Source organism: Mustela nivalis (assembly GCF_964662115.1).
Source record: "Mustela nivalis genome assembly, chromosome: 8".
Classification (NCBI taxonomy): domain Eukaryota; kingdom Metazoa; phylum Chordata; class Mammalia; order Carnivora; family Mustelidae; genus Mustela; species Mustela nivalis.
In genome coordinates, this window is record NC_139027.1 from 138,500,749 (window position 1) to 138,513,356 (window position 12,608).

Here is a 12,608-nt window from a genome sequence, read left to right on the forward strand (position 1 = left end):
ACTAATACAAATAGCTAATTGCTATTTGGGATACTCCTGCATCCCTAAAGTTCTGATAGAGACAGGCCCCTGACTGCCACCTAGAATAAAGGACTATCATCTCTAGTCTCCTCTACAGCTAGGTGTGGTCATGTGACTGTATTTTTGTTACTTGGAGGTGAATGGGTATTCTGTGTCTGCTCTTTAGGATAGCTGCTTTGAGGGAGCATTCAGCCTAGAATACAGACATGATGGCTGGTGCTCCAGCAACCATACTAGAACATGAGGTAGATTATGAAGATAGAAACCATGAATTGGGATGACAGAGCAGAAAGGTAGAATGGAAACCAAGGTCACCGAGAGGGTAGAGAGTTGCCCACAGTGAAGGTCCCACAGCTAAGTAACTGATCGCAGGCCCCTCTCCCCCACACCCACAGCGTCTGACTTGGTGGCATGAGAATTCTCCATTCCAGAGAGAGATTTGGAAGAAAGCAGCAGCGGTCTTCCTCTAGAGCAGGTGAGCGAGGGTCTTCTCGGCAGCCTCCAGCAATGAATTTGAGCAGGTGTCACTTGTCACCCCACACAGCGGGTAAGGGCCATCAGTGTTCACCCCAGCTCCAGCCTCTGCAGGTGAGGAGGGGAGAGGTTCAGCTGCGTGCTCTCTCCTTTCTTCAGGGTCTCAGCCTCTGGGGTTCTTTCTTGACTGCTCCATCTGAGGACTTTGGTTGCCAACCCCTCACTTCTTTCCCCCGCTCACTGTTTTCTTCCCGATACATCATTCCCTGCCACTAAATCGCTCACCGTCAGTGTCAGCTTGTCCATCCAGCACCACCGACACAGCGCCCAGGGCTTGGGGTACCCCCTGGGGCCCACAAAATGGCTTAACGTCTTTTAGAATCGGGAGATAAAAAATAAACGTGACTCAGCCTGATTTATATTCATCTTTGTTCCAACATAGTCGTAAAACAGAATTTGCATGCTTTTGCATGAAGGGCGGCTCCGGGCAGCCATGCTCTGGTGCCAGGTACCGTCTGTTTCCCGTGCTCCCCGGATGCAAGCTTCCTGCTGCAGATACCTTGCCCTGTCCCCCATCTCCAGAGCGCTGGGATCCAGCGGGCACCGGGAATTAGCACATGAGCAGGGGAGTGAAGAAATGCTTCCAGCCAAAGAGACAGGTCAGGCTTCCTCCAGGTGATCGCCGCTCCTATGAAGGGCACCGTGGTTCGGCTGCCCTCCACCGCGGTCATGCCCATGTGTGGTCTGCTGGCTCCCCCAGGGCTGACCCGGCCTGGATTCCTGTGCTGCAATGGCCCCACCGGAGTGAGAAGAGCCACAAGCCGAGGAAGCCAGCAGCCCGAGAGGCCAGGAGAAACGTGGAAGGATTCTCCAGTGCGCCTCTGCATGGGGCACAGCCCTGCAGATACCTTGATGGGTGACTTTTGGCCTGACTTTTGGTGACAATACATTTCTGCTGTTTTAGGCCCCCACTCTGGAGGAACCAGCCACAGCCACTCCAGGAAACGAAGCCCCAGGAAATGGACACGCTCACCTTCTCCAAAAGATCCAAACAAAGAGGACTCAAAATGTACGTATGAGAATTCTCAGAGCAGATAGCCTCCATGACCACCGCTAACCCCCACCCCCCCGCCCCGACCCCAGCCTCCCAGGACAGCCCACACAAGCTGTTGCTGGCAGGCAAGGGAGGACCCACAGGGACGGCCTCCAGCCCCAGCCCGGGGACGGAGCTTTGCCTTCAACAGTGTGCTGGCGAGGGAGAGCCTCGGGCAGCTAGGAATCCGGAGGGAGACCCAAGGCCTGCACTGGTGGTTCAGGAAGTCAACACTGGTTCAAGGACTGACACCTGGGATTGGGGGACATTGAGGGGGTTGGGGCTGGGGGCCAGGGATCCCCACAAGCAGCCCCAGATTTCAGGTCCAGCGAGCTCAGGGGAGACCGGGCTCTGGGGCTTGAATCCCAGATCCAGTACTTAGTCACTGGGGACTTTTGAGTAAACACTTTCACCTCTCTGTGCCCACTCAGCATGGCCGACGGGGACATCAGGCCAAGCAGTGGGAGTAGGGGGACCCCACATAGGAGCTCAGAGAGCAGGGTCGAGAGAGCAGGCGACAAGAAACGGCTCCAAGGTGAAACCGAGCAAGAGAGCTGGAAAGCAGGAAGGGAAATGTGATGGCAAAAGATGAGGCCTCGTGTGGTGCCGCAGCCACAGACACACCTGCCTCCAGGGGCCCGGGTAGGTGCCAGACCCGGGGGACGGTGAGCCAGGGATGAAGAACGTGTCCTTTCTGCTTCTTCCTGAAGGTGTGGCCTTCTCTGCCCCGCTTTTACCCTCCTCCTCCTAACAGACACATGGGAACAAATACACAGCTCTCTGCAAGTATTGAAACAGCAACTGCCATTCACCGCTCCATGGGGGAGGCACTTGGGAGTCGTGGTGACTGGGGCAACAACCACACTTCGGCTCCAGCAGAGAGTTTCCGTGCAGAAATGCGTCCCAGGTAGCCAGCTCTGCCATTTCTCCAGGGAAGCCAGAATTGGGGATTTTTTTTTCACCCCCAACCTTCTGGTTCTCAAAAACAGTTGGCCACAGATTCACTTTTTGAAGATGTATAAACACCACGTGGGGTGTGGGGAGAAGACACGTCTGCAGGCCACATCTGGCCCTCTGGGTTGTGGCTCTGGTCCTTGGCCTGGAAACAGAACAAAAGCTAACTCGCGCATCGGGACAGTGACAGGAGGGTTTGGAGATCACAGGGGCTGGAACTTGTTAGGAGCGGCTGCTTCATTGGAGGCAACGGGAGAAGAGCGAAAAGTCTGGCCAAGTAACAGCTGGGGTTCTAACATCCATCAGGTGACCTCAGTGTGCACTTCAAAGGCAGAAGGAACCGGAGCTGTTGTTCCATGCTGCATGGCTGAGTGAGCTCTGTGCATAGTGAGGCGGTAGGCCCGGCCCCCACCAGGCCCCCAGGGGTTCCTCCATGGCTTGAGCTAATAGCAGCCCCCAAACGACTGAAATAATTTGCACTGGACAATGTTGGCTCTGGGGCCTGTGCTGCCTTAGTTTTGGGTGTACACATCCCCCACCCTGCCTTTCTTTTTTTTTTCCTTTCTTTCTTGCGCCTCTATTTTATTGGGATGACTACATCTTTAAACTATGTTAGCAGTAAACACAGCTAATTTACCCCCTGCCTCTTTGAAACAGCTGTTGACAGCTGCACTGTAATTCAATCAAGGATCTTTGTAGTGGAGCCTACCAAATTCCCATTTATTGTTGGGTTCCATCTCTCCTGCCTGGAGCCCCACACAGCTGCAGCAAATGTTGACGAGCGCCCCTTTCTCCCCAGGGCCTGGATGATAAACAGCGTGTTAATGGCGGGGCCAAGGCAGAGAGTTCTTAGCAAACCAACAGAACTCCAAAGTCCAGGAGTTGAGAGAAAAGACAACACACGGACATACATGGCCCCAAGAATCAGAACCAAATGTCTTCTTTTATTGAAAAGTCAAAACCCTTTTTATTTTGTCTATTTATACAGAAAATTCGCTGAAGGCTGCTCTATACAAAAGCTGAAGGTACATTGGTCTGATCGTTAATAAATAGTCTTAAATAAGAAAACAAACAGGCTGGGGAAAGCGAGCTCATCATCCTGAACAAGGGACTGAAGGAGGGTGTAAAATGAGCTTCCAATGGACATAAATAATTTCTTTGTTTTGTAACAACTATTTACATGTTTCAATGTACAAAGGATGCTAGCCAGAAACCAGGTGGGGCGTGGATGGGGAGAAAACTTGCACCGAGAGGGAACCACACAGAAATCCCCAGATCTGCCAACAGATAAAACAAAGCACGGCAAATACAGTGACTCTTCCCCACTGACCAGGCAGATTGGAGGCTGCGGCCTAAGCTACTGAGGAAGAAAAATAAAAGAAAATAAAAACGGGACCCCAGTGTTTCTAGGAACCAACTTAATCAAGATGGAGAAATGATTTCCTGCTGGACTGGGTTCCAAGGGCAGAGGCGTTGCCTGGGGAACCCTGCTTTTTGTTTACAGACAGCCCAGAGCGCCACAAGGCCTGCATGGTAGCTGGGGGCTGGGTGCCCAGCATTTAGGGGACCCGCTGGCCAAGGCGAGGGAGGCTCATGCCAAGAGCCACATCAGAGATGGCACCTTTGAATTGGAGGACTCAATTAGGACGTCACTCTCAAGGCAGTTTCTAGATCCTTCCATTTGAGATTCACGTCCACCGTATCCTGCCCCTAGCAGATCTCCACCGTGCCATCGGCTCCTTACCTCAAGGAGCTGATAGTTTGCAGAGTGCTCAGGAGGGGTCTGCAAATGAGAACAGTGGCTACAGCGGCCCTGGCTGGCACCTGGACTCCAGAATGCTGCTAATCATGACCAACAGGGGAACCCACCCGGGGGAGGGACAGCATGCCTGCCCACCCCACCCCCATCTAGAGTGAGGGCTCATTGACACTTCTTAAAATAGGTCATGTTAGCTAGAGTTCAGGGTCAAGGTGTGGGCTCTCCCGGTGGCTGTCCTCTCATTCCATGTTGATTTTCTACCACTAGGAGAGCTAGAAAACCAATTCCAAACATCCGTCGGCGCTTCTCACGCCTATTTTAATTTCCGCCACCATGCACCCAACCGAAGGACGGGACATATTTTTCCTTCAAGGTTAACACACCGCCTCCTCCCAGCAGAAATTTGCCCTCTCCCTTCCCAGTCACATCTTGGGTTTGGGCAAGTCTATGTAAACAGCAGGTCTCTGCAAGCCTCAGAATGAAACCAGAACGGAACGGAGAGGGGGCCTCCCCTGCCTCCGCCGGCCACGGCTTCTGTTTATGAAATCAGAGTAAACCAAGAAATGGGGATAAATTGTTTAGGAAAATATATCTGTAACATCCTAACCATTTTCATTCATTTGTTTTATTGTGACATTTATTACAGGAACTTCCGTGTCAATTTCCCTTGAGCACAGACACAGACGTGCCCACCCCTGGCCATGCCCCCTTCCTCCTGCTGCTGGGTGGCCTGGCTGAAGGGTGCTCCTAATTACCCCTGGGAACGAGTCAGTGCATGGCTGAGACTTCACAGCCCATGATCAGGGCTGGGCAATTTTTCTTTATATATTTTCTTTCCTTTAGGTTTTGCCTGCAGCAGCGTGTAGGATCTTGTCCATGGGAGGTTGATGAAAACCTGATCAAAAGGCATTTGCCTCTCCAATTCCTTAATCCTCCTACGCCCTTAAGGTTGGGGACGGGGGCGGGGCAGGTCTCGCGAAAGGCGGTTGCGGTGCTGGGTGGTGGGTGGCACTGGCTGGTGAGAGACCAAGGACCCCGGAACAGCGTAGTGCCAGCGGGTCTGACCTCTGTGAGGTGCTAGTGGCAGCCACAGGCTCGGACGACCATGTTTCTGTATTTCTTCAGGATGACATTGGAGCTGTCGTCGAAGTAGAGGACAGAGATGGCGTTGAGCTGAGTGGGGGCACAGCACGGCTTGGGCACCGTTTCGGGGTTGATGAAATGGACCTGGAACACACAAAGAATGGCGGCATCGGTGAGCAGCGCTGGGTCCCTACTCCCGTTCTATAAGGAACGTCAGCTGCTTGGACAAAATGACGCACGTGACACGCCCCCTTGAGAGTGACCACACATCACACTTCCAGTTCTGGCCCGTGACGCATAACCTCTGGTGCACAGACCAGGGGACCAGAGCACAGAGGTGTCCACAGCTGGGGAGTTAGCGGCCAGGTGGCTCTCCACCACCCCGCGGTCCTACGCACCACACCGCGTTCACCGCGTCTTTCTGCTCCACCACCAGGAGCCAGAGACCCTCAACCCCCAACCACGACCGCCCAAAACATCTCCAGACATTGCCAAATGTCTCCTGGGAGGCAGATCTGTCCCTAGTGGAGAACACCTGGGTTAGACAGTAAGGGCCAGCAGGTCAAATCCCGTCCTAAGGCCCGGTTTTGGGAATAAAGTTTTATTAGCACCCGGCCAAGCCCATTGGTTCCAGAGTAGCCAGGGCTGCGTCTGCCCTGCGAAGGCCTGAGCTTAGGAGCTGCAACAGAGGCCTTCTGACTCACGAGGCTAAAAATATTTACCATCTGGCCTTTTTCAGAGAAAGGCGGCTGACCTCTGGGCTAGACCTGTCCTGTCCAAGAAAAATACAATGGAAGTCACACGTGTAATTTAAAACATTCTAGCGGCCACGTTTGGAAAGATGAAAAAGAAATAGGTAAAATTAAATACAGTACTTCATTTAACCTGGTATCTCAAACATATTATCATTTCAACACGCACTTATCACAAAGAATCTTTTTTTTTTTCTGTCTTTAAAACCTAGCATGTTCATTTTACACTGACAAAGCACCTTGATTCAGATGGGCCATATTTCCAGGGCTCAAGAGCCACGTGTAAAAGTGGTTACCGGATCGGATGGTGCAGGTCTAAATTGTCCTAGACGCTCCTGCCTCTTGAGCAGTAAAACTTGGAGGACCACACTGGGCAAGCACTTGGTTGGACGTCGGCGAGAAAGAAGGGGGTCCAGAAGGGAGGGATGACGGATGAAGCCAGATGCCGCCGGGCTTCCTGCTCCTTCCTGCTCTGGGATTCTGTGCACCTCACAGCAGACAAAGGCGGGGGTGCGGGTGGCAAACAAACTCAAAGGCCCGAAGGGGACACGCAGGCACCACCCGACGAGTGAAGGAGGCAAGGAGTAAGACAAGAGGGGATAGTGAGGGTTGGGGCAAACCCAAGGCAGATGCTGCCCTTGGACCTCCGCCAATCAAGGCCAGTGCAGCTGGGTGTGCCCAGTGTCCAGGACAGGCCAGCGATTTAGTTCTGCTTTGTTTGCATGTGAAACTTCCAGGTTTCCAACACACTGCGCGTGCCAAGTGAAAGCATTCTGGAAGCCTCCAGCCTGTGACCTCTGACATAAGACAGCACACTTAGAAGCTTTTTTATTATGGACGATTTCAAACTTTACAGATCTAAACCTTCCCCCCAGCTCCTCCATCCTTGAATAATTTGAAAGCAAATCCCAGACATCAGCTCATTTCCTGTGTTTTTCACCAGGACCCCCAAAGGCAAGGGTCCCCCCCTTTTTTTATTTGCTTCAGAGGTAGAATTTCGTGACTCATCAGTTGCAAACAAGACCCAGTGCTCATTCGGCCAATGCCTCCTTCATGTCCATCCCCCAGCGACCCTGTTGTCCCGCCCACCTCCCCTCAGCAGCCCTCAGTTTCCTAGAGCTCAGCGTCTCTTATGGCTTGCCTCCCTCTCGATTTTCATCTTTCTTTATTTTTCCTTCCCTTCCCCCTTCTTAAGCAGGACCACAGAACCTCTTTTTAGAATAATCAGCTCGTTCTGATCCCAGAGCCCCTTCGCGACACGCGGACTGAGTGGGTGATCAGGGGAACGCCGGGCTCCCCCTGTATGGGCCATGAAGCAGGTCGGAGGGTAGAGGTGTGCCCTTGGCAGGCAGGAGACCCCCCCCCGGGCACCTCCCAGGGGCATCAGGGCTGGACCCTAGGGCGCACGCGGGCATGGGAGAACAGGCCTAGGCCAAGAGACAGGTTGGGAGCACGATTCATTTCCAGCTCAAGGCCTTTCAATCCCAAGCAGGACTTCAGAGTTTACCTTTGGGGAAGGAAGGGCCTTGGAAAAGCACAGCTAAAAGAGAAGCCTTCCCTCGAAGGGCAGAGAGAGGTCCAAATGAAAGGAATAGGTGTTTTTTTTTTTTTTTCCCAAGACATAACATGTGAGGCAGGAACAAGTTTGCCACTGAACAAAAGAAGCCAAAAGCTTCAGAACAAACAGAACTGTAGGACAGAAGGGATGGCCCCGGGTCGTGAGCTCTCCATCGCCAGGAGCATTCAAGCCAGGGAAAGGACCCCATGATGTTCATGGCAAGGAGCTAGATAACCAAGATCCCTGAGCCTCAGATTCTAGGCAAAGAACCAAGTTCCGAATTTTTATCACTGTTGCTGTTTTCCGTAGAGTCGTTAATCACTTCTCCCAAGAGTCAGCAGGGCTGGGTACCCTGTTAAGAGCTTATCTTCTTATCACAGTGAATCCTCCAAGGATCCCCTGGAAGTTCAGCCTGAAACGGCCCCTGCCCCGCCCCGTCTCTCTGGCCCGCGGTCCTGTCTACCAGCTTCCTCGTCCTTCCTCCTTTGCTCACCTGACTACTTCTCCCTGGAAACTGAGCCCCAAGGGCAGGGAACAGGTCTGTGCTGCTCCCTGCGGTGTCCTCAGCTCCCAGTGCGGTGTCTACCTGCAGGAGATGCCCTTGGATGGCTGAACCCCAAAGATCAAGGCTAGGAGGCAAAGACCTGAGCTCGGGGGCGAGACTGTTTATGAGCTGTTTATAAACAGCCGGCCTGAACCCAGGGAAGCCCGGGCTTTGGGAACCAGGGGTGGGGACACTCATGGGTGACCAGCAGACATGTGGCAACCGAGAACAGTATCCAGAGAGAGGCAGGGCCAGGGCTAATGTCACCATGAGGCACAGGGACATTATCCAAGATACCTTTAGGAGCTCCTGAAACTGCTCTTCTTTCTTTCCGAATCGGGAGAAATCTGTGAACTTTAGGGTCAGAGACTACACACATCTTTACGCCAATGCTGTTATAAAGTATGATTTTAATCTTTTTTCTTTCTTTCTTTCTTTTTTTTTTTTTTTTAGTGGAGGAAGGGGCCTACGCCAGGAGGAGAGCCCAAGGCCCGTGAAAAGTCAGGGCCCCAGTCGGGAGGAGTGCTAGGCGGGTCCCGCGCGCCCCTGCCCTGGCTGGCCCACCCAGAGGCCATGCAGCCCACACTCACCAGCGTCTGCACGATGGCATGGTTGGTGGCGTTCATGTAGGAGTTCAGAGGAAAGGCGCACTCGCCCTCACAGTAGTAAGCAGCATAGCCTTCAGGAGCGATGATCCAGTCCTGCGGGAGGCACAGCATGAGCCCCACAGGACCTCTCACGCCCCAGCCCCCTCCTGCGGGCCAGGCTCCGTGCTTCCAGGGGACAAAGACACAGCCCACACCGTCCTGAGCAGCTGGGGGTCCCACAGGAGCGGGAGAGGCGGAGGCTGGACGATCACAGTCCCCGCAGAAGACAAGATGAGGCAAAGACCACCCAGGGGCTGGGCTGAGCCCAGAACGGACGCCGGCACAGCCTTGCTGGGAGGTGGCCCAGAGACGTGTGACCGGGGCTGGGGGGAAGGGGGAGGCGTCAACTCCAGCGCTGTGAGAGGTGGTTACAAGTTGGCAGTTTGCTTTGAGCAACGTGGGAGAGTGACGACTCGCCCACAACACTGAGAATGAAGTGACTGTGTAGACAAACCCGCCCGTGCCTGGTGCACATGCATGGCTTGGTCGAGGATGCTCACAGCCAGGCCCGCCTTTAGGGCTGGGTCAGCCCGGGGATGCTGTTCAGATAGCATGCACACCCCTCACGGACTCAAGTCCGTGGACTCTGTCTGCAGAGGAGCTGGAGCCTGGGGTCGGGCTCCAGCACCAGGACGCAGGCACGGCCAGGCGCCCTGTGGGGCACAGACCCACAGGAGGGCTCCACACCGGCTGTGGGCTACTGTCCCACTAGTGCACGGTCCCCAGGGAGGGATCTGGACTCCCTCACCAAACCACAAGCCCGCTGAGGAGTGGACAACAAAACCACTGGTCTCGGGGATCTCAAAGCCCTGTTCCAGATATTTGAGCTCCATGAGGGCAGGCAGAGGGTCACACTCCCTGCTGCGTCTCCTGAGCCTGGAAGAGTGCCCAGAATGTCAGAGACGCTCATAAACAGTCATTAGAGTACGTGACCCTCATGCCTGTCCTAGGATTCATCCCCTGCCGTTTGTCCCATTCTGTCTGAATCATTCCAGAAGGAGCCGTCACGGTCCTATGACACAAGCTCATCCCCAAACAGGTGACAGGTGCCGGACCAAGCACCCAACCCGAGCTGGGCCAATCCACCCCTGCCCCGGGGAATCTGAATCATGGAAGGGGAGGGATGGACAGGGCAGCGGGGGATGGGGGGACCCTGCAGGCGACGGGCTCTGCCCCATCAGAGAGGAGCAGCCAGCCGCAGGATGGAGTTCAAGTTCCCACAGCAAATGAGGCTCGGAGTCCAGAGTATGGGGGCTCCTGGTTCTCTCCTGAATCCCCCCCAAGTTTCTGCTCTTGCATGCCATGAGGCGACCCTCAACCTGACATCTCGACCTGCTTAGGACTCTTGATTCTGGTGAGAAACGTGACTCACTGCACACACAGGACGCAGGCCCGCTGCTGTGGGGAACAGCGCAGGGACACCCACGCTGGAGCTCTAGCCATCGGGGCCCGTGCGGCCACCCGTCCTTACCTGCCAGCCCAGGTCGCGGAAGCTGACGTACAGCTCGTGCTTCTTGCATGCCTGCCTCTGGTCGCTGCTGCTGTTTTCTGCATTGGCGGGAGACAGGGGTGCGGGTGGGGGAGAGGAAACACACACACATATTAAGGCTCCCTCAGTCTAAGGCAGTGGTGTGAACACAGACAGACTCAGCTAGAAGGAGACCTTTCCAACACAACAGCTGTTTGAGGACCCGTAGCCTTAGAACTCATTTTCACCCCCAGCAAGCAGCCTGGGTGGGCAGTGCCGTCACCCCCATCCCTCTTGTGCCATCTTAGCCCCGAGCCCTCTCCGGATCCGTCCGTGGACCTTGGTCTTTCGGTGCACAGGTGTTGTCCGGATGCTGACCGCTGCCGGGAGTCCATATAGGAACCCACGTGCCACCATGCTGGCTGCAGGGGCCTGCTAGAGGGGTCTGCCTCTGGTCAAGCTCACCTGCTGAGGCCAGCCTGCCTTGCAAGACTCACCCTCTTCAAGGGCAGCAGGGAGGGGCACAGACCGGGCCTGGGACAAAGTCCCCACCACCAGGAAGAAATGAGAGGGTGGAAAGGCCAATCCCACTGACCTCCCAGAGAGACATACCACTACTGAGGTTTGTTTGAGGAGCGAAAACTATGCACTGGGGTTTTCCAGAAGTATGTAATGTTTGCAGGCATCTGGGCTAGGGTTTGAGCACTTGGAACATGTAGGAAGCTCTGCCCCCGCCCCCTCTCTCTCACACATGCACACAAACACACACACACACACATTCTGGTGTTCCTGCACAATTTTTCATTTGCAGCTATGAATATTTCTTCCCCCTATCTATGCCTTGTCTTTCCTCCAGCTAGAACTTTCTAGGAGCTTTCTTTCATGCTCAGAGCAATGTCTCAACACCTGCCCTTGGCCTGTATGGCCCAATATGGCCCTGATTCCTAAGCCACAGTCTTCTTTCTGTGCTGTGGTTGTACTGCCAAGCCTGTTCCTACCTCAGGACCTTTGCACTTGCTGTCTCATCCACCCGAAATGCTTCTTCTTGTAATCTTTCTAAGTCTGGCTCTACTTGATATTCACATCTCTCCTCATATGTTGCCTCTTCGACACTGTGAGGTCACCACTGGGTCCCTAGAGCCCAGTGTCAATCAATATTTGTGTCATTAACACACATATAAAGAAGTCAATGCCTCTGTCTATGGCTGTGATCCTTCCAGGCCTCAGAGTCCCAGAAGGTAATACACACCAGTGGGTGAGGGACACAAGGAGAACGGCTCACAGGGTGGAGAGGAAAGTCCAGGAGACGACCCAGGGTTGTCTGCTTGCCTGACCTGCACTTGGGAACCATCCAAACGCACCTATTTCTACCTGCCCGGTCAGTTCTCTCAGATGGCTAGGTGAATGGCCCTTCTGGTGGCCTCAGGGGCTTGTGGCAACCCCAGCCCTTGTCACTGACTGGTTCAGAAGCCAGGACTGAGCTCACCAGTTCTTATCTCATCCTCAGAGTGAGGATTGGTTCAGATAAGAGCAAAGGATCCCATTCAAGCCAAAAGGATATGCTGGCAGCATGCTGGGGGCTTCTGGAAAAAGTTTCCTAATTCTTAAGGAAGACCATGAGAAAAGATGCTCATCTGTTGCTCCTGTTGCCTGGGAACAGCAAAGGAGGAGCGCTGATGGTTACCTACAGCCACAGCCTTGAGGAAAAGCCAACACTGAACATGGGGGACAAGGACAGTAAGCCAGGGCTTTCATTCTTGTTGACTTTCTGGATCAACCAACCCTCATGCCCACCCAAACTTGCACTGGGAGTCAGTGGCTTTCCTAGTGGTTGAAGCCACCTGATCTGTGTTTCTGAGACTTGCAGCCAAACCACCCAAGGGCTCCTGCCTGGAAAGGTGCATCTGGCGTGGGGGTGGTTGTCAGCTAGAGCCCAGGTAAGACCATGGTGGTGTAGATAGACCCCAGAGCACACCAGCTCCCAAGTGGAGTCTGACCAGTGGGTCAGGACCAGGCAAGGGGGTGTGGCTCCAGCTCTGAAGCCAGACCCTGGCTCTCCTAGACCTTGGGCTCCTCATCTGCAGAGCAACGAGGAAGTGCCCACTGGGGCAGCCATGTGTGTTCAAATCTGTTTAGCACAGCACTCAGCTCATAGCCACCAGAGGCTGATTATTATCCTTCCAGCCCACCTGCGAAGAAAGGTTAAAACTATATACACACTTCATCCCCCCCCCACACACACTCTTTAACCATTT

The 12,608-nt window shown here is 54.1% G+C and overlaps 1 protein-coding gene across 1 annotated transcript in view; it reads right to left on the reverse strand.

The window, feature by feature from the left end:
* Positions 1-3,458: 3,458 nt before the first annotated feature.
* BMP7 (bone morphogenetic protein 7) overlaps positions 3,459-12,608 on the reverse strand; it is an 88,044-nt gene continuing 78,894 nt past the window's right edge. Inside the window, exons 5-7 of the mRNA XM_082743641.1 lie at positions 10,357-10,433; positions 8,829-8,939; positions 3,459-5,528 (exon numbers count right to left, since the gene is read on the reverse strand). Coding sequence (XP_082599767.1) covers positions 5,379-5,528; positions 8,829-8,939; positions 10,357-10,433 — 338 coding nt within the window. The 3' untranslated portion in view covers positions 3,459-5,378. The remainder of the gene's footprint in view (positions 5,529-8,828; positions 8,940-10,356; positions 10,434-12,608) is intronic.